General features: G+C 46.5%; 1 protein-coding gene across 1 annotated transcript in view; it reads right to left on the bottom strand.

Moving 5' to 3' along the window:
- Positions 1 to 3,470: 3,470 nt before the first annotated feature.
- LOC147734920 (membrane-spanning 4-domains subfamily A member 4A-like) overlaps positions 3,471 to 25,465 on the bottom strand; it is a 72,466-nt gene continuing 50,471 nt past the window's right edge. The window contains exons 5-7 of the mRNA XM_086953687.1: positions 20,171 to 20,338; positions 7,447 to 7,566; positions 3,471 to 4,064 (exon numbers count right to left, since the gene is read on the bottom strand). Coding sequence (XP_086809813.1) covers positions 3,963 to 4,064; positions 7,447 to 7,566; positions 20,171 to 20,338 — 390 coding nt within the window. The 3' untranslated portion in view covers positions 3,471 to 3,962. The remainder of the gene's footprint in view (positions 4,065 to 7,446; positions 7,567 to 20,170; positions 20,339 to 25,465) is intronic.

Genomic DNA, 25,465 nt, shown 5'->3' with positions numbered 1-25,465 from the left:
CAGGTGCAGAAAGAGGAGCTCCACAACCCAAGCAGCCAATGTCCAAAGAGAGAAAATCCGACCCTATCCCCCTAAATAGCAGAACAATAGGAAAGCTGGGGGCCAGACCTGGAGTGCCCCCCCCCAACTCAAGTTCACCAGGGCCTCTTCTGCTAATGGGCCGAGGTTCACCTGCCGTCAATCAATAGTCCTGGAGGCCGATACGGGGTAGTGGATTCACATTACCCCGATCTGCTGCACATTGTTGAATGGTGTTACACCTCAGCCCCAGCTTCCAGCCTCACATGGTGTACAGGTAGGCTTCTTATCTGTCTCCTCCTACTGGATACAATCTCAGCCACTCAATGCTATTGAAGCATTTCTTCATTTCATCAGATGTGCAAAATGTGGTAATAATTGCCTTTATTTTGTACTGCTCTTTATTTGGGAACACAGACGCGTCTGCAATCAAAGCTTCAGCCTCTGCAGAATGCTGCAGCTTGCTTACTCTTAAAAAAATTCCAAAATTCAGTTCCATATCGAAGAGCATTAGGAACCTCCACTGGTTGCCTGTTCAGGATAGGGTAAAGTTGAAGACCTTATGCATTGTACATAATGCTCTGCCTGGATCTGTAACACCTATTAGGTAGCATGTCCCGCAATGTGATTTAAGATCATCTACCGCCCTATTCGTCGCTATTCCCAAAGTAAAGAAGGCAAATTGGGGTGGCAAAAGCTTCTTCCATTTGGCGTGCAAGCTGTGAAATTTCATGCCTTTATCGTTGAGGTCTCAAGCAAATAGGTTTCAGAAAATACTTGAAGGCCTGGCTCTTTGTCTCTAGTGTCAATAAAGTCTCCTTCTTCACTCGGTCAGTGATAGCTTTATGAGCACTAAGGCGCCTCGGCATTTACGCTCTTTAGAAAAATATTGCTTCCTTCCTTACTTAATCAAGTCTCCAGTACTTTCTCTGCTCCACCAGCCCAGCCTCTCAACCAGGGCTTGCACTGCCAAGGGGCCTCTTCAAAGACCCATGAAGTGAGCCTTCCCTCCAACCACTGTCACTGCACCCCAAACCAGCAGCAAAGAAAGACAGATTAAATTCAGGCTTGCTACTTAGGGCAAGGGCAGGGGGGAGCGATATTGTTATCTATCTAGGTGGATTGTGACTGATGATTAGGGCTACCAGTGCTTGTTGGCTAGAGTGCATCTGTCATTATGGCCTCGCAGACGACACCCCTGTTGATTATTGTGGGCCCGATTCACAGAACTAACTTAAGACAAAATCCTTAACTTACTACTTTTGGTATTCACAGAAGTTAGGATTTTGTCTTAAGACAGACTTAAGACAGACTTAAGTTAGGATTCTGTTTCAAGTCTGTCTTAAGACAAAATCCTAACTTCTGTGAATACCAAAAGTAGAAAGTTTATTATTTTGTCTTAAGTTAGTTCTGTGAATCACCCCCCTTGTGTTTAACTACTTCACCCAGGCTCAATGGGATTGGTATCCATCTTGTTTGTTGCTTAGACACATAATACTTGCCTCTGTGTCTTTAACAGAATCAAAACCAATTAAACTTTTAGTACAGAAAGTCGCTTTTGTTACTCCTACTAATGATGCATTCAGTTGCTGAAAGCGGAACCTGGTGCATCATCTGAACCTAACACAGCGCTTGTTGTAAAGATGTGAGAAAGCCCCTGGAAGGGTCAATATCAATTTCCTTAAAGTGGCCAGTCTCTTTCCACTTTGGGACATGCCAATGCCGTCCACATCAGAGATGCCACAGATAAGCCTATTCAACAGACATCCAATAATGTCTCAGTGTTACTCTGGCTTATCTGCTATGAAAGGCTCTCTTTTGGTCCCTCAGTTTCAAACATGATAAAAAAGCAGAGCATAACAATCACTTGCAAAACAGAACCTGCTTAAAGACCTACCCCAGATGCATCAAGCATCCATTTTGCGATTCCTTATTAGCGAAAAATAAGGAATCGCTAATAAGGAATAGCAAAATGCTATGCAAGAAGAAATCACTTGAAAAATAGTGATTTCTTAACCCTTTCTATGCTGATGACGGAACCGCTCCGTCATCAGCTGCGGTGGCGCTGTGCTGATGACGGAGCGGTTCCGTCATGGCCCTGCCGCCGCGCCTGCGCGGCGCTGATTTCGCGCCTGCGCGGCACGTTCTATTGAGCGGGCGGGGCCATGACGGAACCGCTCCGTCATGAGCACAGCCCAACCGCGGCTGATGACGGAGCGGTTCCGGCATCAGCATGCGGGCGCCGAGCGGCCGCCCCGTCCACTTAGCGCTGCGGCGGAATAGCCGCCACAGCGATGTGGTTAAAATTCCTTAATTGTGACTCGCAAATTTAAGCATTTTTGCATTTGGGATGATGCATCCCAAATGCAAAAATACCGGTCGCAAAGGGGCAGATTCTGAGAATCTGCCCCTTTGCGAGCGGTTTTTAGCTTCATGCATCTGGGCCTAAGTCCGCGAATTCCAACTGCTCAGGGAAGTTGTGGTGTCAATCACATGTCCTCAACCACAATGGTAAGAGATGATCATGGATGGACAAGACTATCGTATGGAACATCTTCCAGTGCTTCTTGTCTCCCCTGAGACTGTCCGCAGATGCAGAAATAACTACTTTTATTCATGCACACGTGTGTTGTATTTAATCAACCATGCTGTGGTTAGGAACAATCACCATGAGACACATGAGAAGTTAATATTTATTCAGAAGAGCGATTACACACATATATATCCCAGGTGAAGAGCACTCAGCCCTTCATCATCGGATTAGAAGAAGCAGACTTTCTCTGTTTCACCCCATTCCCATCCCAGTTTGTAACCTACTATCTTCATAGTGTCTTCACATTTTGTTTTCCTTCACATACTTCTCAATGTACCTTTTCCGTTTGACCTTTCATTTTGCCAATTACTATAAAAATATTGCTTCCAGCAGTGGAGCCTCTGATTTATTCTTAAACTGTTTATAGGGTTCTCTCCCTGAGATGTCGCGTGTGATTTATTTTAGCATACTACACATTATTGTATCTAAGCAGCTAGTACATGAAGTGGTGTTATATGTGGTATGTGCAGGTTATCATGGTTGAAAATAAAACCCAATTAACTGTGGTATTTACTAATCTAACTACGGATTTCTCGTGGGAAAGATTTACTCCTAAGACAATAAAGTAATGTAGCTTGACTTGAAAAAAACGGACCGATTTTAAAACTCTAAGGATGAAATTACATTCATTCTCACCAGAAAAATAAAACTGAGATGCTGTCTATGCAACTAACCACCCTCACCTGGTAGACCAAAGCCTCCTGGACTTTGAAGAACCTCTGTAGGCCAGCCCGCCTTCTTACTGGGCTTCACAATGGCAGAGCCTTTTTGATGAAAAGATTTGGGCCAGGTGCTGACTTTGTGCAGCCTTCACCGGAGACTTGTCTCTTCTGGGTTTTCTGAGACGGCGGACGTAGTTTTAACATCCTAACCAACCTTTCATTAAGATCACTGGGAAGCCCCAATCTAAGTCTCCCATGGCCACAGAGTGCTGTCATAGCTATGGCCTTGCTATCAATTTTGCATTCATTTAGGAATCAAACAGAGCCCAAATGATATCATGCAAAAAGCAAAATAAACACATGACCTATTACATGTATGTCTTACTATCCATGTTCTCGCTCTGTCTTTACCTCATGCTACTAACCACGGATCACTTGTTTTCCTGCTTACTTAACTACACTGGTCATCTCACTAATCTCTCTTGATTTCTGCATGAAGCCGACTCTTACCAACTATGAATACAAATGATGAATTGCAAGAAAAATAGATGAGATGTGCCCATTGGTCAAAACCTTGGGGCGGTGTCAAATGTAGCAGATGCTGTGTGGGGAGTTCTCTTCCTTGGAAGTCCATCTTCAACACAAGTTCAACCCCTCTTTGTTCTCCCCAGTTCCTTGCCCCATTGGTGTCAGGGGCATTGGAATTGGTCTTTCTCGTTGTACATTGGAGGTGGCATCACAGGCGGGCAGGTGGCTTCAAGCCTACGCTCGTTCTGCATGATGATCACCGGCTGCGAATGGAATGCAGATTGCTAAGGTCAGATGGAAAGCACATTCAATGACATCTCCACAAGAGCATGCATTGGTTTTTGACAGTCAGGTCACCCGTGTGCAAAAGCACCCATGGCCCGCTAAACAGTATTGACCTCAATCACACTGCCGGCCAGACCATCAGCGTCCCGACCACCAACATCAACCACCAAAATCACATCCTTTCTCCAATCCATTTATAGTTATCTCTTTCAACATTCCTGTCACCCCATACAATCAATGATTTTAGCTCTTGTTATCAAGTAGTTCTTTGTTTTAGACTCTACTAAATCTAAGAGAATCCAAGGGTAGAGAAAAAGACTAAGGGGGTCATTACGATCGCGGACGGACTTGAGTCCGTCCGCGACCCCAGAGCATGAGGGTACGTCCGCATGGGCTGCGGCGTTCCCTCTGTGCAGATTAGGATGTGACCGCCTGGGTGGCGGTCACATCCTCTATTTTAACATTGCGGCGGGTGGAGCTTCAAGCTGCACCCGCAGCAATGTTAAAAAAGCATGCACAGCATTTGCGTGCACAAAGCGGCAGGCACCGCGCGGTGCCTGCTGCATTGTGCACGCAAATGCAGGGGGGTACCATAGGTACCCCCATGTGCACCCCCCACCCCCCACTAGACCTAGGGGGCCCGCAACGGGCCCCCGCAACGGGCCCCCGCAGTGCAGTTACACATGCTTTTCCACGGCGGAAAAGCCGCCGCGGAAAAGCATGTTCAAAAGCACATCCTAATCTGGTTGACGGTGTCTGAGAGACACCGTCACCATTTTAGTTGTAAGCCAGCCGCGGCGGAAAAGCTGCGGACCTAAACCATGACCCACCAGCCATCCTAATGTGGCGGTGGGTCCTGGTGGGTCCGCAGAGGATTTTCCGCATCCTCCGGGCCGGCGGTGGCTTCCGCCGGCCCGGAGGATGCGGAAAATCCTCCATCGTAATGACCCCCTAAGAATGGAAGTTATGCCATTCGTGTAAATGTGCTCGAGCTGACTTCTTTCGGCATGCAATATAAGTGAACATTCATTCTAAATGGTCGTATTGGGACCAAACCTCTGCTTTTGTATATTTTTTTTACTGAAGTAAAGAAAAAAGTGAAGAAAGTAATGAATAGAATGCTTGAATTAATCTCAACCACTGGTAATTACTTGACCATATTGCAGTCCTTCATTAATTTACCCACCACACCATGCCTAACTACAACGGGAATGCCCAGAAGTCAGTGCCATGCTCGCTGTGCCACTGGAACCAAGCTGCACCAGACTGAAGCGGCCCAACAAAGCTGAACCAATCTTGTGTCAAATTGTGCCCGGCTTGGCTGTTTGGACTGGACTGTTCCTAATGGAGCAGGACCAAGGCAGATTTTTCATATGGATGGGTCTAAACTAAGGTGGCATGTTGGGCAAAAAATGATGGACTGGGATGTAGCCCTGAGTAATCACCAGTGGATGGGATTAATTAAGGATTTCATCCATCATTTTTTTAAAATGTTTCTCTGTATATTTTTAAGCCAGGCCTTGTCATCAACAGAAAAATAGCTTTTAGAAGTACTGTTGAGAGAGGGTATAAGCTACAACCACCCATGAGGACACTGGAATGTTGAGCGCTCCATTGAAGACAATGGAGTGCTCTGGGCTTCTAATGGCTGGTTGAAGCCCTGAGCATCAATATTCCAATGTTTGTTCATGGCTGTTTCTGTGAACAAAGACCTCACGGAGCTCGAGGTGATTTCAACCCCCTCGGGCAACCCCCTTGGGCTCTGTGAGGCCATTGTTTTACAAATTAGAACATTCTGGGCGGAATGTTCTAATGGACTTAGAGGCCTCCGTAGTGGGCTCTGCCCGCCATTAAAGGCCCGCTCCTTTGTTAAAGGCACACTAGAGTGGGCCTTTATTAGCCGGTAGAGCCGGCTATTGTATGCAGATGATCTACAACTCATTTTTGATCTTTCTTCCCCTTCAGGAGTTGGCAGTTTCCAGTCCGTCATGCTATTTATCCGAGACTGGATGAACATCAATCAGTTAAAACTTAATCCGGATAAAACAGAACTTGTGGCGACGGGCGGGGCTGCCAACCCCTGGTCCCCCTCCTTCTGGCCCCCTTCACTTGGGTCCCCTCCTCTCCCCTCTTGTTCAGTTAAAACACTCGGGATCATGCTTAATAACCAATTAACTCTCCATTCACATATCAACTCGGTGGTTTCTTCCTGTTTCTTTACACTGTTATTCGGAAAGTTGCCAGATTTTTCTCCACCTCTGCACTAACGCTGATCCTTATGGCCATGGTCCTGTCAAAGATTGACTATGGCAACATCATCTATGATGGAGCTCCTGCTTATGCTCTGCAGCGCCTGCAGTTGGTACAGAACCAGGCTGCCCGCCTGGTTTTTGGCTTATCCAGGTCCCATCATTCGACCCCACTGCTTAGGAGCCTACACTGGCTCCCTATAAAACAACGAGCCAGGTTCAAGTTAGGGTGTCTGACTTTTCAAGCAAGAGCGGGCACTGCCCCTGCCTTTATCAACTCGGCAATCTCTCCCTATGTTCCCTCTAGGGACCTTTGCTCCTCTAGCCTGGCCTTACTAACTACGCCCCGTTTCAAAAAGAAACGGGCAGGGGGGCAGAAGTTTGCTGTACTTGCACCCACCTTTTGGAATGACCTCCCCCTACCTTTAAGACTCTCCTCCTCCTATATGGAGTTTCGGAGGTCACTAAAAACGCTACTATTCCAGCAGGCCTTTGGCACCTAGCTCTCTTCTTGCTCTCACTCAGTGACCTCACCAGCGCCATGAAACTGATTCAGTGTACGTGCGCTTTATAAGTATTTTTAAATTCAAATTCAAATTCAAGGCTATATTGGTTTTCTTTAGTACAGCATTTAACTAGCAGGAGCTGTATCTATTAGTCTTTTTGCCTTGTGGGAAAGATTATGCGCAATACATCAGGATTAAATTGGGAAGGGATATGTCCTAGTGGCTTGGGCTGCTGACTTTGGATCTGGAAAGACAGGTTTGAATCCTAACCTCGTCTCAAAGCCTGTGGTTCTGGGCAAATACTTGCACTCACTATGCCTTAAAATCATTATGACAAAGGTAAACAATTATATAATGATAAATAACACATCTGCCATCCACGCATCCGGCACCTTAATCAGCAACTCCAGAATTATCATTGTCCAAAAAATGTGTTCATCAATATATTGTACATAATGCTTATAACCGGTATAACTCACGCCCAGCCCTTACGGTCAACAGCTTCTATTGAGCCCCCATTATGAAGACAAGCATCCCAACAGTACCAGGACCAGAAAATGACATAAAAACAGAAAGTGGGAGAGGGCGTGAAGAGTCCTGATTACCATGTCAGAGGTGGAGTCCCGGCAGACCGCCTTACAGCCAAACACCGAGGTGGAGATGGAGATGCAGAACTCCACCAGCACGAGCAGCAGAAGCAGAGCCTCAATCCCCTTCACCACCCCCTGGAAGAGCAAACACAACTGTAAGCCGTGCTGTGGACAAGTCACAGTACACACACACATAATAATGTCTAGACGATGCAGTTCCACAGGTGGGTGTAAGCATGGTTAGTGTAAATCAGTAGCAAACCAAAGCATCTTACCTGGGGATGCTTACCACCTCACCTATCAAAGTAGTATACAATTCTCATTGCAGCATTGCCCAAAACTTGTGTTATTTCACCCCCATGGGGCGAAGGGATAGTGAGAGAATCTATGACCCAGTATGGGTAGCCAGTGACTCTCTGACTCCATCATGGACATTGGAAGGCAAAACCTACTTTACTTATATCTCAGAACCAGTTCTCCCCAACCTCCCCTTTCTAGATAGGCCACATCCAGCAGGATGGCTCAGCGAGCTTAATGCGTGTTGCAAACACCTGCTCTGGGTCACACGTTGGAATACCACACACTCAGCCTTCCATCTTTCGAAATTTGTCAAAATGTATTCCATTAAATTAGATAATAATAACAGGTGATTTTTACAGCGCTTATAAATAGCAGACTTATTGTACTATATAATGGCAGATTTTTATCATTATTATTACTCGCTGCCAGTTCATGGCCATCTTACATCTTCATTTTCCTGGCTGTTTTCTACAGGAAAGGTAAAAACAACCGATAATGGACGGAATGCTGAACAAATCAAACATTCACCCCTAGTCACAGATCTGGGCTTAATCCATCGTTTTTTGCTCACTACGCCACCCCAGTTTGGCTCGATTGTTCCCATGGGGCACAGGGTCAAGACTGATTTGCAAATGGCTGGGTCCAAACTGGGATGGCGTGGAGAGCACAAAAATGATGGACTAAACCCTGATCTGTGACTGGGGGTGAATGTTGGATTTGTTCAGCATTCTGTCCATCATTTTTATTTTCTTTGCTTTTGTCACCCTAAGTGCGCTGGATACGCCCAGACATGGGTCTCGTGCTCACAGTGCCACTGGATTCAAGTTAGCCTGGCTGATGAGGGGTGAAACCCCAACACAGGTCCTAGGATGCTTGTTTCCAGTCCAGGGAGGACATGGCTTGAAAGTTCAGGCTGGACTGTTCCCATGAGGCACAGGGTTGAGACTAATTTGCATTTGGTCAGGTCTAAACTGGGGTGGCATGGTGAGAAAAAGAATGATGGATTTAACCCAGATCGCTTCATTGGGGTGGATGTTTTGATTTGTTCTGCATTCCATCCATCAATTGTGTGTCGTTTTCCTTCTAATGTGAGGGCATGGCCTGAAGCCAGGGTGAGCCCCCCTCATTTTTGTGTTGAAATATCTGGTGTCCATTTGGCTCTCCCTCCCCGCCGTGGGACCCCTGACTGTAATAATGGTATTACCTGTGACAGAGAATAGAATTGGCAATTAACTAAAAGGGTCCTCTTCTAAAAAAAAAGAAATGCCTGGTGTATAGTGGGCTTTTTATCCTTTAGTGTGGTATGCCTCCCAAGCGTGAAGAAAGACTTTTAGGTTGGGGGCATTGCACAAAACTAGAGTGGGCTAAACCATCCATTTGGATTTGAAATCTCCTAAAATGTTTCCCAAGTAAGGTAGAAAGACAGTATTGCTTGGGTTAGACTGGGAGCCCTTGGAGTGGCTTTCCCCTAACCAGTAGTAACGTGCTTTTGGTCTCTCCTTAAAACATGTTATATTGGCTAATACTCTATTGGCATATTCAATTTACTTGTAAGTCCCAAGATAAGTGGCACTTCCCCACTAACACTTGAGTAGGCTGTGTCCTGTCTACACACAAAGTGATGCATACTGACTAAGGTTAGTCTAAATCCAGGGCCACTAAGGCAAGGCACCTGTGCTCTTCAAAGACATGCCTCTAAAAGCTTCTTCGCACTTCAAAGGCACAACTGGGTATACATTCTAAACCTCAGACATCAACTCTTCAGTACACTTCTTGACCCATGGATACTTTGCAATGAAGAATGACTGTTGTGCTGCTAAAAGGACTGCTGACCTGCTGCCCTCTTGCCTGGTTGAGAAGGACTGGACCTGCTTCTTTTGACCCCAGAACCCAGAGTGACTCCAAGGACGAGTTGGCTGGCCTCCTGATCTGAAGCCTCAAGGTCAAAATAGGCTTACAACAACCTTGCACTAGCACCTAGACTCTGCCATCTATGAGTCTACCCTGTCAAGTGGTGCCACCCCAGTCCTGGACCCTTGGAGACAGACTGAAGGTGTTCTGGCAGCCTGTGGATCCAGTGGAGCCAATTCATTTTCTCTGCTGCATGGCACAAACCGGAGCAGAACCAACACATCGCCACTGCTGCGTGGATTGGAACTGTCGCAAAGACCCAGATCGCAGCCCATCGGAACCGCCGCGGTGTGGTGGATCCCCAGTGCAGGGACTTGCAAATCTTCTCCACAGCACCCTCAATAACGATGGCTAACACGCGCATCGCAGCCTCGCACCTCCTTGGAACTGACACATCCACCTGACCGAGTGCCACATGCTTGACACTGGACTTTACATCACAAGTCCTGTTGACAAGATCCTTGATGAAGGCGCAGGCACTCGCATCACAGCCTCACTGCATCTCGGATCTGATGCGTCGCTTCGGCTGCGCAACACATCTCCGACGAGAATCCTTGCAATGCTCCGCAAACCAGGGTTTAAGGAAGTCTGTTCAGATGAGCTAAAGTCCCTGTAGCTGGCCCACACTCCATCATGAATTGCTGCTCGGGCAAAGCTATGCCTCCCTCTGACACTGATCAAAAGTGAAAGTTGACCATGCCATTAACACGCTCTACTTTCCATTTGTTTTCCTGTGACGTCAGAGTGTGGTGCTCATTGGCGTTACAGCCAATTGAAAGAAAATCATACTCTGGACATGAGGGAGGATTCTCTCTTGCATTTATGCTTTTCTTTTAGAAAAGAAAATGCTCACCAACAGCATTGTTTTTTCTTGTGCTGCCATCAACATGCTCTACAGTAAAGGTAGTGTGAACGTCAGGAAAGTGTCAACATCGGCTTTTAAAATGTTAAGGTGTCTGCAAACATTTTTTTGAGTTTACAACTTAAGGCCTGATTCCGATGCGCTTAGGAAGGCCTCATAATGGCATTTACTCCGTCCAAATCAGATCGGGAATGTGTCTTTCCAACCGACTCGTTTCCAACCGGCTGAGTATGATGCGAGTTAGGCGTTGGGAATACCCCAATCGAAACCCGACAGCAGTGGGGGTACTCATGAGTCCCCCATTACCATCCATGAACATTGTGGTGGGCACCTGGGGGTGCCCACCACAGGGTACCCGATTTTCCCCAGCCACCACTTTCTTCAATGGAAACCTATGCATTCGGTCTGAACGAAGGCTCCCATTGAAGTCAATTGGAGTCCAACCAAATCGTATCTGGAAGCATCTGAATGCATCGTTCTCGGTCGGTTGAACTCTCCTGATCCGATTTGGTTGGAAACCACTCCCAAACCCATTCGGTTGGGAAGCTTTCCAAATAGCATCAGAATCAGGCCCTAATTGTGACTGAGCCAAACGTGTTCTTCCTTGAAACCTAGACATACAGTTGCATGGTTTTCTTCTTCAAAAAAGAGATGGACCTCTTTAAATCATGCATTGAGTAAAAAAAAGTTCAATTGGGAAACTAATATGTTGATGGGTTTAAATACTGGAGTGTTGACTCAGCCTTCTATCTTTCTGAAGTTCATAAATTGAGTACTATTGGAATGGTTAAATTGTGCCAGCTGTCATTTACTGTGCTTACAAATGGGACGTGTGGTAAAAGCAATACATGAAAGCTTCCCAGACATGGACTCTGCCGGGATATGCGTCCGTTAGGGTGGGGTGGGGGGGCTTGAACCCCCTTCTCCCGGATTTTTCACTTGCCATAAAAAAATCAAGATACACTACTGCATTTAGCGAATACCCAGTGAACAAACGCTGTGAATTAGTGCTTGTTAAACACCATTGTGATCCGCGAAATACATCACAAATGCCTGTCTAGCATCATAAGAAATGTCCTGCTCTCCTGCAACTTGCCGCAGGTGTCTCCCTAGCTAGGGCCCTTGTGCTGGATCATCCTATGCAGAGGTCCGTTCAAGCAAAACATGATTTCTCTGCTGTGCATCTGGATATAATGTATAGTGGCCTCTTTTTTTTTTTGTCCTCATATGCCACCTAGGTTCTGATTGTGCAACCTGCAGGTATACAAGCAACATGCTGCCTCAGTTCTTTCGACTGGTGGGGGTAGAGATGGAGCGGGGCGCTCATCCCTCAGCAATAGTGCCTAGACCAGCATTGATCGCCAAAACAAAAACCATATGGAGGTCTCAGGAGTGCAGCCAGGATGCTAGTAGAGCATCAAAACAGGGCTATACCCAAAGATGGGAGTGATGGCTTAATCATTGGACCTGGGGGAAAAAAAACAGTTTCTCAATGTTCCCACCTCAGGAGATGCCAGAAAGATCTTTTTTCACGGTTCCCAGCTCTGGCCAAATCTAACCTAGAGACCTGCAAGGCCAAGGTGTACCAGTCATTAATTGAGGGAGGTAGGGAGTCTTTCCATTTCTTGCATATCTCCCTCCTAGCAAGCAGGATAGAATAAAAAATCAACTTCCTTGCCGATGTGGGAACCCTTTCTACAATGCCAAAAGTTACCGAGGTAAGGTCAAGAACAATATTGGTACCAACTGATATTGAAAAGGTCTTACTTAAGGCTTCCCAAAATAGGGACAGATGAGGGCATTTGAAAAACCTGTGGGTATCAGCTGCGGCTAAGAGCCCACATCTTGCACATGCCACCCTGTTTCCCTGATTAAATTTAGAAAGTCGAAGGGGCGAATAGTAAGCTCGGTGTATAGTAAAAATATGGTTTCTATGTAACCATGCCGGCTTGACGATATCCCACATCATACCACACGATGTACTTCAAAGATCTTGCAGGTTGGGGATACTTAGATTGGATGACCAAAGCTGATCTGGTAACAGGAATTTGCCATCCAGTTCTTCCAGAATTTGATTGTACCAAGATGAAATCTCCTTCTTAGTGGGAGGCTTGTCAACTAGAAGGGTGATAAGGTGACTGTGTGTACCCAAGGGAAATTGAGTTCCTCAAGATGGTAAAGCGTTAGATGATCTAGACCAGCTGGATATTTGCAAGTATTTAAGTCTGGCAAAGTTTGGACCAATTTTGTTTCTTAAACACTCCCAGGGTAACAGAACACCGTCAACAAATAATTCTCCCCACACCAGAAGTCCAGCATCTCTAATAGGTTGAGCAAGTACATCTCCCAACCAAGCCGGGCTATCGGGAAGGCCCCACAAAGGCGTTCTACTTCCATAGTACCCTATTTTAATAACTTTTGTTAGCTGGGCCCAAATTCTTGCCGTACCCCGTAAAATTTTCAGTTTGACTTTTTAAAAAAACTTGAGATCCCCAAATTTAAAGAGGAAACTTGACTGGCTCACCCCCTCTGCCATCAACAATGTAGAATAAATATAACCAACTCCATGGTCAGATGGATTCTTTAATAACATCCTAGCATGAGATAGCTGGAAGGCCCAGGCATAGATCTGCAGGTCAGGGGCAGCAAGCCCACCCTTATCCCTATGTCTCCTGATTTTTTCCACAAAATTCTTGGAAGGTGTTTATTCCAGATAAAGGTGTTGATTTCGGCCTGTAGTTTTTTAATAAGAGAAGGTTCAAAATATAAAGGGATAATGTTAAATAAAAAGGTAATCTTGGGTAAAATGGACATCTTAACCACATCGCTGCTGTGGCTATTTTTCCCCTGTGCTGGAAATTGCTCTTCTGCTGCTTTCATGACGAGCTCAGCTCGTCATCAGCACAGCTCAACTGGGCCTCATGACGAGCTGAGCTCGTCATGAGCATGGAAGGGGTTAACAAGATTAATCCTACCCAATAAGGACAACGGGAGAAGAGCCCAATTTCGGAGCAACTTATGACATTCTGTAGCTACCTTCAAAAAATTGTTAGTGGCGATCTAATCTATATCCCCAACAACATCAAGGCCTAGATACCTCATCCCCTTACCCGGCCGTACGCCAGAACTAAAGGAACTCTGGTCGATGTTCCAGGTCATCATGTCAGTCTTTAATGTATTAATCTCGTAGCCAGACACCTCCCCAAATTCCAAAGCCAGTTTAAATATTGCAGGAAGGGCCGAATGGGGTGCGGACGTAAAGATGAGGATATCGTCCGCATACAAGGCCACCTTTCTCTCCCAAGCCCTGCATACGAACCCCTTGATGTTAACACTATCCCTCAAACTCTGGGCAAATGGTTCAGCATATAGATCGAAAAGGAGTGGAGAGAGTGGGCAGCCCTGCCGAGTGCCCCTCACGATGTTGAAGGGGTCAGATAATACCCCATTGACCAGAACGCAGGCACTGGGGTTCTGGTAAAGAAGACCAATTGCTCGATGAAATCCTCCTCCCACGTTGAACTTTACCAAGGCCTCCGACAGGTACAACCAATTGACCCTGTCGAAGGCCTTAGTGGCATCCAACGTAAGAGCCGCCAAAGGGAGAGATTCCAAAACTGCCAGATCTATAGCTCCTATTAAGTCGAAGGTTAATTCGAAAAGCTGTCGCCCCTTGACGAACTACTTGTGATCTAGATGTAGAATGGAGGGTGCAACTAAGGCTAGTCTATTTGCAAGAATAGAGGAGAATATCTTGTAATCCCCGTTTAGAATAGAGATTGGTCTGTACGAACCACATGCAGTTGATGGCTTGCCAGGTTTTAATATTACAGTAATGGAAGCATTATCCCATGACACTGGAGGAGGCACCCCATCCAAAAGGATCTGATTAAACATAATTGCCAAAAAAGGGACAAGTTCTTGCTCCAAAGTTCTATACAGTTCTGCAGGTAGGCCATCTGGCCCAGTTGCTTTGCCCTTCTTGGCATTATGAATGGCTATCCTCACTTCGTCTTCCGAGATTTCACTCTCTAGCATCTCGCTCTGGTTAACAGAAAGACATGGGAGGGAGATTTTACCAAGCCAATCTTTGATGGTAACAGGGTCCAATATTTTGTCCTCACTATATATGGCTTGAAAGTATTCTCTAAAGGCTGCTCTGATATCAACATCCACGGATAGAGGGACATCATTAACGTTGATCAGGTCAATGTTGTTACGGACCTGAACCGTTTTGGCTATCCATGGGAGTAACTTCCCAGCCCCTTCCCCATACTTGGAATATGCAATCTTACTGGCCTCCCATCTTTCTTGTAATCTCTGGTTAAGAATTGAGGCTAGTTGACCCTTTAAGGAGAGTAGTCTTTCGCGCAGAGATGTCAAAACATCATCCGCGGAGGTAGTATTAGAGTCAATCTCAAGCTGGACCATAGCTATATTTGCCTCCACCGAGGCCACGGCCTCTCTATACTCTCTTCTTCTATAAGCAACTTTAGCTGTAATTAGACCTCTCAAAAATGCCTTAAGGGAGTCCCAGACAACTCCTATATTTATTGACAAGAAAAGCGCTACCTCAGTCTTTAAGAAAAGTACATCTTCAGAGTGGGAGAGTAGCGATCGATCAAAGGACCAGATCCTTGCCGGCGCTGTTAAAGGGGTTCTAAGTTCCAACAACACGGCAGAGTGGTCTGATAAATGTAGGGGGAGGTATTTAATGGTATTGACAGCGTCTACCAATCTCTGGTTAATTAATATGAAATCTATTCTCGATTGGTGGTGGTACTTATAATTGCTGAAAGAGATGCCATGCTGTTGGGATGTATAGTGGCCTCTTATGTGAAGTCAATACCTGCATGGTACCTGCAAGCATGACTAGTGACTCCATAGAAGACCTCTTCCTGTAAACCAGACCTTCCATTTGAACTTTATCTGTGGAAACCGGGCATATTCCTGGGTGGTTCTAGCTGTAGGATGGTGCCCCTGCCGGTCTGCACACCCAGGACTTTGCTGTTACTCAATGCAAGAGGAAGATCAGAGGACATCACAGGTACAATGACATGCTTTTCATACCTATGGGGCAAGCTCCTCAGATTGAGTGCAGGGATGGATACAATCCTGGGGAACAAACCACTGCCATTGAAGAAATAACAAATAATTGGCGAACTGACAGCTTGAAGAACTGGGACTTTACCATTGACCTGCAACGGCTTCCAAAGGAAAAGTCTGTATCCTCACTGGCCGAGAGGCTAGCACTGAGGTGTCTGGAAAAGTATAAACAGATCTCTGAAAAAGTCACTGGTATATGAAAGGGCAAACGTTTGTGTTTTGCCGCCAATGACAATGTTTCTCTCTTTGATTAATTTAGTTAATGGAACTTGAAGCATGAAATTATGTTTTTCCTCCACATATATGTTATTTTCTTTATGTCTTTATAAGACTGTTGTGGTAAATAAAGTGTTGTCTGGGTAGCACTGGGATACCACAGGGTCCTTAAGCAAGAACCATAAAATGTGAGTTGAATGCATACACCTAGGAATGTTGAAGAAGGAAAATATGAAGCTGGAGACGAGGAGTACCAAGGTGTTGTATTGTATTGTGGTAAGGGAGAACAAACCGGAGTGTTGTCAGGGAAACTAAGAAGGCCCTTCATGGCTGTGGTCACATCATTGGTGTCTGTGGGTGCATGAGGGAAAGGACTGAAGTTGGCACTTGCAAGTGAGCAGACAAATGTATGACGTTACAACGCATACATTTACAATGCAGTTTTTACATCGCAACATCCTTTACAATGCAAACATTTACATCGCATGCCACTACAACACATTTTTTAAAACTACATTTACAATGCATTCCATTACATCGCATTATACCTTTACAACACCTACCATTACAGAGGATACCATTACATTGCATTTAAGGTAAGTGTTGGATAGTGTAGGGGTAAAAATTACTATTCTAACTCCAAGGGGTGCAACAGTAGGGTAAGTGTTGGGTAGTGTAGGGGTAAAAATTACTATTCTAATTCCAGAGGGTGCAACAGTAGGGTAAGTGTTGGATAGTGTAGGGGTACTATGGATTGTAATGATATGCATTGTAATGACATGCAATGTAATACCTGTGTTGCAGTGACATGCGTTGTAGTGTCATGCGTTGTAGTGACATGCAATGTAATGGATGCGTTACTGTGACATGAGATATAAAGGATGTTGCGATGTAATGACTGCGTTGTAAATGTAGTGCAATGTAATGACTGCGTTGTAAAGGCTGTTTCCTGAGGAGACAGGGAAAGGGATGAGCTGGTGAACAGGAGGCTCTATATCAAGTGCTGAAGGTCTTCACCAACAGCAACACAGCCTCTAGTACAGCAGTATTTGTATTTATCCTTTATTGTTGAGCAGTAGTTTCTATCATGTGCGTCTCTAACTGAAACATTTTCTTTTCTAGCCATGCCTACTGTACAGTGCGTGAATTGAGGTTAGTTCGGTACTCGTTGGCTCCATGTTTTGGCACTGTCGGAGGGAACTTCTGCCGGTGAGGCTTCTCATTTTCTGTTCGCAAAATAAATGCATACATATATATTGCACCTAAATAGCAGAGCGCAGTTTTTTTTCAACATACACAATAAGCAGATTAGTGTATTTTAATAATTAATCGATCAATGTACTTGATTTCAGTTGGGTAGGCATTTCCCAAAAGTACTTAGGGCCTCATTCACAATAAATTGGTGTAAGGCAACGCCGCAAGTCTTTTTGCTGCCGTTCCCTACTCCAATTCGAAAAGGCAGGATTACACCGTATTTACAAGATACAGTGCATTCCTGTCCCTTCAGCCTGTGCCTGCGCACAATTTGGTACCTAGTGCCAATGCAGGCACCCTTGCACAATACTGCAAGGGTGTCTGTGTTGTTGGTAGGACTGTTTGTGTGCAGGATGGGACACCATTTTAAACAAAATTAATCCATGGAGTGGATTTCTATGTGTTCTGCAGATTGCAGAATACAGATAAGGAAAAGAGAAGAGAAATATAGATATTCTCCCCTCTAATCCCCCCTGGAGAGGCGTACAGTTTTGATGTAGTCCCAGGATTACAGATCCTTGTGAATCTGGGGCTGTGTCAAAACCCATGGGTGCTGCAGGGGAAAACCCACCAAACGCCCATGCAATTCCCCTCTAATGAAGTAAAAGGCAACTCAGTGACTTGTGCTGTGTTGCCTTACGCCATATCTGTGAGGCCGTGAAAAGTCACGCAAAGTGGCTTTGCATGGCCTCGTAGATATGGATCACAACAAAGGTATGCAGTTCCTAGAAAGTGTAGGACGGAAAAGAATGGAAACAGAGAGGACTGGCTTGTTTGAGTTAATGTCCCAAAAGAGGAGAAGGATTATTGCCCTTTAGGAACTAGGTCCCTCACCCACCCGGCTGAGGATCATGCTTCATCATAGGGCATGCACTTCGTCAGGCCGGAGCTGAAAAGCCTGACGGGCACCCTATGAGGTGATCTTTTTCAGAGATCTTTTATTCCCAATGCTGTAAGGTGCGGCGCAGGTATAGGGCCTTGTGGTGTAGATGAGTAACAAAAGTGTGGGTGCAAAGTGGGGGGGGGGGGCAAATAGTAAATTTGGATATAGTGGTCCTCAAAATAAATTTTAATCAGCGAGTCTACTAATCCCTGTTAAAGGAGGTAAAGGCACCCTACTGATGTAATGTTCAGCAATGGCTATAGATCAACATGTTTCTTGCCTGTGTTGTCCCAGGATCACATGGCAATTCTTCAGGACCAGAAATGTAAAAAATATAACTATCTACACAGTAGTTAGTTTCCTTAATTAGTCTCCAGGGTAGACCAGACACACAAACAACCTAACATTGAGGTACCTTGTTTAGTAGACCAACCTAGAAAAGCATAAAAGTTAAGCTCATTAGGAATCATTTAAAAAGTCCTCTATAGAAGCAGCATGCAAATTGAACTTATGCTGAGCAGTGTAGGTGCTACTCCTAGTGGACCAGGGGCGGATTGGCACTGTGGGCACTCAAGCATGGGCTGAAGGGCCGGTGTCTCAGTGCACTCTGTGGGCCAGTTGTTCCCCCTTTACCAGTCCACAGAAAGCACTGACAGGGAGAGGGTATCAGCTTCGCTATGCGGCCGATCAGCGATGATCAGGTGTGGCCTCTCCTTGACCCCCTGCCCTGCCAAGCAATCATGCTGATGGTGGGCTGGGGAGGGGTGATTGTATGCCAGAATAGGCCTTCCAGGGGGCCAGGTGTTGCTCAGGCCTATGAGCGGTTTTCACTTTGCCCCCCCGGAGCCCAAGCAGCCCAGAAACAGTGCTTGCACTAGTCCTCGCCCACAGCCCTTCACATTCAGGGCATAGTGGGCAAGGAAGAATGGGTCTCACTATAGGGGCCAGGTGATGTGGTGACCTCGCACCATCTTCACCTTAGCGCCCCCCACCCCTATGGATGGCCCAGAAGCTGTGATGGATGGCCCGGAAGCTGTGATGGATGGCCCAGAAGCTGTGACGGATGGCCCAGAAGCTGTGTTTTTGCTTTAGCCCCTCTCCTGCCACACCATTGCCCTGAGGCAGTGAAGGGCTGGGGAGGGCTGAGTAATTTACAAATAGCTTCGGCCTCCCTGTTTTTCAGGTGCTGGAGAATAATTTTTTAATAGAAAGGGGCCTCACTGTTTTTCAGGTGCTTCTGTGCTTGAGGGCTGGGGAATAATTTTTTAAGAGAAAGGGGCCTCGCTGTTTTCAGGGGCTCCTGCGCTGGGAATAATGTTTTACGAGAAAGGGGCCTCACTGTTTTCAGATGCTCTGCGCTGGAGGGCTAGGAATAATTTGGTAATAGAAAGGGGCCTGGCTGTTTTTCAGGTGCTCAGCTTGTAGGACATTGTCACCTTGGCCCTGTGTCCTTCCCAAGAACAATATCCTCCCACTTACATTCCTTGTGTGTTTCATGAAAGTGGACGCCCACAAATGTGGGCCACGCTATGTGAATGTGGACCACGCCCCGCGAATGTGGGCTACGCCCCGCAAACGTGGGCCACTTTTTTCGTCAGTGCCCGGGCCAAATTGTGATCCCAATCCAACCCTGTAGTGGACCCCTGCTATTTCTTACTTGTAACTTGTGTACTTAAATAAGAAATCGTGTTCTCTTGTGCGTCTATGTATCCACTATATGCTCATCAAAAGGATTTCTCCCATTAATGTAGACAACTTACCACACAGCTCTGAGGTATTCTCCTGGGAGAGTCAGTTCAGTTCAAACCACTTTATTCGGCTAACCAAAGCCATAAAAGTACACCACAGTGAAAAATTTACATGAAAGACTGAATAAAATCATTAATACATTTTAAATTCATTAAAATATACCACATATAATGGCAATAAAAACAAAAGGCTTATAGTTCATTAGTCTTACGATAAAAGCAATTATATATATATATGAACTCAGTCAACACTTTCAAAATATCGAACACCTTTTCTTCCTATGTCTGACTGCCACTACCAAACAATTCGCAACATTAAAAATCTCCCATGGGTTATTTAACAACTGCAGATATAGTAGAGCTGGTCTGACTTGCACCTGGGAGAGTCACCGTACATCCCAACTTACCACAAATCTCTGTGCGATTCTCCTGGGAGAGTCATTGTGCATCCAAACTTACCACTAAGCTTTGGGCGATTATCCTGGGAGGTTCATCGTACATCCCACCGTGCCCTCCTCCCGAGTAATAGCCATATAGAGAGCAGATTCCTAAGTCAATTGCATAGAAGATGAAGCCGAGGAAGGCTGCAATGGAGCTGATGATGTTCATTCCCAGACTGCCCTTCACCTGCACGAAAAAAGTTTTGGATTTTCAGTGTGCTACATACATCAACAGTAAATCCCTAGCTAGACATACTTCTTTCCTTTGCTTCCTCTACCACCTTCCAATATGTCAGTCTCTTATTCAATGTTTGTCCTTTCAATACAGAGGCATTAGATCAATGTATGGATATTTTATCTCAATAACTTTTAGGGTTAGGGTAGATTCAATCATGTGCTAGGTGCCGGCTCACATTAAGAGGTCTGGAAAACTGATTTTAGTGAAGTTATGACAGGTTGGTAGACATAATAATATACAGCATGCAGATGAAATGGAGCAGAGGTGGACAAGAAGAGCAAAAATAATAGAGTAGAAGGAAATGAATGTAGAGAAAATAATTAATTTGTCAAAAGCAACAGACAAATAAACAAGGCTATGAAAGATCTAAAACAACAGACAAATAAATGAGCTTTTATATTATAGTCCTATGTGTAGTCTGCAGATGATAGGACACAGGTCTTCTGGGACAGTTCACTATGTTAATGCACCTATTGTAAAGTTCCTTGTTGTTGGGATGGGAATGTTCCTAGCATGGCATATAGGTAGACACACGTTTGTGCCAGAGGAGTAGTGACTCAATCACTGTTTTCCAGCAGAATCCATCTTGGACTGCTACTGAAGGCTGAACCAGATAAAGGTTACACATAAAATGTCACACTAGTTTTGTGTATTTTTTTTAACATTCCTGAGGCTTTTGTGTGGCAAGAGACTCTGAAGTGTTGAGGATAGATTAAGGGCTCTCTTTAGATGTGCTGAAGTGACATTTTGCTGTGTCCTGCATTTTTTTCTTTCCTGGAGTAGCATCTTAAGAATAGATGGAGAGTGTGGGGGTGGTTAGAGGCAGCAGTGTCCCCTGAAGTGCAGTGTCAGCCTTTGCGAGTGCCTGTCCCCTTGCTTCCTAAGAGGTCCTGCGTCCACAATGCTGACGTGTGTCATGTGGGAAGACTTCTTGCCTGCTTAGGCTGATATCATAGGTTGCTCCAGGTGGCCTCCCATCACCATCTCCTGCTGCCTGTTATCACTGGAGACAAAGAATGTGTCCACTCTGGACAAATAAGGAAAATCAAATTGAAGGAATTGCCTCAAACCGGTTCTATAATAGCACATGATTACCAACTATGCCTTAAGTAAGGAGTATAAGAGAAGGATTGACCCTCCGAGCCAGGGTTCCAGGACCTCTCATTGACCCGTGTGGGTCTGTCTCAGGAGTGTGCCTGCTCTGCTAAGAGACGGGTGCTGGATGTATACCTGCAGGAGGAGTCTTCTGAGAAGAAGAAACTCAGCTGCAGGTGCCTACTGAAGGTTGCTGTCCAGAAGCACGGACTGACTCATTAAAGAAATACCAACTCACACCAAGAATCTTAGAGGGTCGGCTGGGAGGTGTGGTGAGCTCCTGGATGCTGAAGGAGTTACCCTGATCCAGTGTGAAGACATTTCTCATCCCCTTCTCTGGCAAGCGAGTGATTGGGATGGTGTACAAGCGTTGATCAATGGAGGGACATTGCCGGAGCCAACCTTAGCATGACCGTGACGTGTCTCCTAGTTTCCTTTGCAATGAGAAATGCAAGCGCATCCAGTTGTCATGGCTGAGATGTGAATTGTGCTTCAGAAGCATCTTAGACAAAAAAGATACAATGAACAATCCCCCAGTTACCGCTTCGCCTAACTGTGCTGGGGCTTTTCATGTGCCCTTTACTTTAAACCCCCCCTTTCATTGTGAACCAAGAATCCCAGGCTGCTGGCTCCTGAGACCAGCTCACAGTCTTCCTACAAGAGCCTCAAGACCTCTGTTCGGGTGGGTTGGTAGCTTTGAGCTTGACCTGCATTGAGAACTGCAACCACTCCTCCGTGCAACCAGGGGCTCTCCAGAACAGCTCCTTGCCACTGGAGGAAGGCATGATGAGACGCAGGCCTGAGTATGATGACAAAGGCTACGTCACCAGATCCCACTGCAGCGTAAGTAGTGGCCTGACCAATGTGGCGCCCAAGGGAGTATGAAAACAATATGCTTAGCCTGACTACGCCACTAAATTTGTATACACGCGCTAAATTCTGACCTATGGTTTTTTCCATGACAGTGAAAACATGATCCTCCAGGTAGACCCCCCCCCCCCTCATCCTCACCATTTTAAATCCAATATTACTGTTTCACTTTGTGTGAATATCCCATTTTACGGTGGTGTTTTTTGGGAGTTTTCAGTGCTGTATGTGTGACACTTAGGAGTGGCACTTTTTCACAGAAATCACTTACATCCATCAATTAAGATATATTTCAGAAAAGTTAACTCTTTGTGCAGTTTAATGGCCTTCAACAGCCTTAAAACAGATGTAACACTCCGCAAGTATTTACGTAATGCTTTTTCACATTTGGAAGGGTCTCCCTTAGAATACCAGGGTCCTCCTGGGATAGGACCAAGAAGTCATGGTAAGCACTGCGTTCTGCACCAACAGCACATGGTCTCCAATGAGTCCAACTTGCATGAAGTAAATAGAGCCTGAGCCAGGCTGAGAGTTTTTTGTTAATTACACACCGACTTCCCAACCAAAAACATAGAAACAAACTAAAACAAAGTCCTGCTTTGACCAAACACATTGATTCGTATGTGCTGTGTTTTTAGGTTTTTCTGTTGATGTGCCCTGTTTGTGCCCGTTTTTGCACCCTTCTCCCCCACCACTGTTGCCCCTGCCGGTTCCCGCATCCCAGCTGCGCTTTCCTCCCCCTTCCCTATTTAATGGCCGCTGCTGCGAGCGAATGCGAGAAAGACCTCTTGCCTCCTGGTCAGAAACCTGTTCTCTCCCCCAGCAGCTACGCTGTTGTGCTGACTGGCGCCAACCCAGATCTCCTGTGGCTGGTAGGAGTTCAAAGCCCTCCACCACTAATTGTTTCTCTGCCATCTGTGTCATTCTTTTGTTTTAATTGTATACTCGTTCAGCTTCTTGTTTTTAGGTTTTCCTGTTGTTTTACCCTGTTTTTAGGTTTTCCTGTTGTGTCCTGTTTGCGCCCATTTTTGCACCCTTCTTCCCTGCCACTGCTGCCCCGTGGCCCCTCCCTTCACCGGTTCCTGCTCATGCCTCCCAGCTGTGCTTCCCTCCCCATCCCTAATTAATGGGCACACTGCAGACGCGTGCAGAGGGTGCACCGCTGGGCGCCAATGGCAAGCTTGCCTGTGCCAGTCGGCAACCCGACCCCAAACAGTGCCAGGGACCCTGGATCTCCGAACTCCCACCACTACAACTCTGCTGCCCTCCTTGCACTCAACTGCCAGCTGTAGGCGCCACACCACCCATGGCCAGTTCTCCTGCCGGACCTGCCAACTTTCCTTCACCATCCACAGAACCCCCACAACCTCCACACCCATGTTGGATGCCCGCATCACAGAACCCCTGAAGTGCATCCTACTCAACGTGCGCTCCCTGCATAGACATGCTGTAGAGATATGGGACCTCCTTGACACCCTCTCACCAGATGTCGCCTTCTTCATGGAAACCTGGGAAAATGCCGCTTCCACACCCGCTACCACCATTCCTGACGGCTACAAGATCCAGAGGGAGGACCGCCCCCAACGCCCAGGAGGAGGACTCGCCAGCGCGCACAAGAGCTCCCTCTGGCTCTCCACCTCCAGCACATGCAACTCCCTCTCCAACAATGAACACCTGCACTTCCAGATCCAGACCAGCCACAGAACCACGCTTTGTGGCACCCTCGCCCACAGACCCCCGGTGCCTTGCGCTTCTTTCATCACCACCATTGCCGACCTCATCGCACCCCATGCCATCACCTCCATGGACTACATACTCATCGGAGACCTGAACTCCCACCTGGACAACCACAGCAACACAGACTCCACCGCCCTCCTAGACAACCTCGCCAACCTCGGACTGAAGCAGCTTGCCACCACCCCCACCCACAAGGCTGGACACATGCTCGACCCCATCTTCACAGGAGGTACCAACATCCACTTCAGCCACACCTCACAGCTCTTCTAGACAGACCACCACTGCATACTCTTCTCTTTCAACACCACCACCACACACAAACCCGCCCAACGATCGCCACAAAGGAATTGGAGTAAGATTATAGAGTAGCACCTGAACTCCACTCTCATCCACGACCTCCCCTCCGCCACGACCGATGCCAACTCTGTAGCCAAGGAACTTCATCGCTGGATCACCAGCTGTGAAGACAAGCTTGCACCCTCTGCCACACCAACAGACAACACCCCCTGAAGACCTCCTCGTTCACCACTGACATCGAAGAAGCCAGACGCTCCTGCAGACATCTCGAGAAACGATGAAAAAACAGCAAAACCACCGAAGACCAGTCCACCTACAAGTACGCCATGACAGGATACCACCAACTCATAAAAACCACCAAGAGGACCTTCATATGGAACAAAATCCTCACCAACGGCAGCAACTCAAAGGAACTCTTCAACTTCAGCCAGCAGTTCACCAAACCACCCCCCCCACCCCCTCACCCCCCCCAACCCCCCCCGGCAAAGACACAAACATCACACCCTCCCAGGACCTCTTCAACAATCTCGGCTCCTACTTCCACCTGAAAATCAAAGCCCTCTACGGCAACTTCAGCGAACAGACTTCAGAAACCACACTCCCCTCTGGCTAGGACAGCCAGCCCACCATCACCTCCTGGACTCTGGTCACCGCAGAAGATTCCACCAGGACCATGAAGAGCACCCACTCAGGAGCCCCCACAGACCCCTGTCTGCCTCACATCTTCCACAGAGCCGCTGCCACCATAGCACGCGTACTACTGTCAGGATCCATCGGATTGCTCACCACCTTCCGCACTCCAGCAGTAGTGGGAGAACTATTCAGGGTGAACCCCAGAGAGCTCAGTGCATTTCACTCACTTACATCCTACCTAGGAAGACTGCCTGTCAGCTGGGGGCTCCTAGCAGGTTCTCAACACATGCCTCTCACCCTCTGCTCATCCCCTCTTTTACTCCTCATGATCACTGAGGAAGAAAAGCTGACAAAAATGTCTTTAATTGTCTGCTCTGGTAAGTGGTGGTGTTTTCATTATCTTTGTTTTCAGGCCATGCCAGAGCTGGACTCAGCAACCTCCTTGGC

Source organism: Lissotriton vulgaris, chromosome 1_2, assembly GCF_964263255.1.
Source record: "Lissotriton vulgaris chromosome 1_2, aLisVul1.2, whole genome shotgun sequence".
Taxonomy (NCBI): Eukaryota; Metazoa; Chordata; class Amphibia; order Caudata; family Salamandridae; genus Lissotriton; species Lissotriton vulgaris.
Note: the sequence above shows the minus strand (reverse complement) of the source record. Positions and strands in the feature narration are given on the sequence as shown.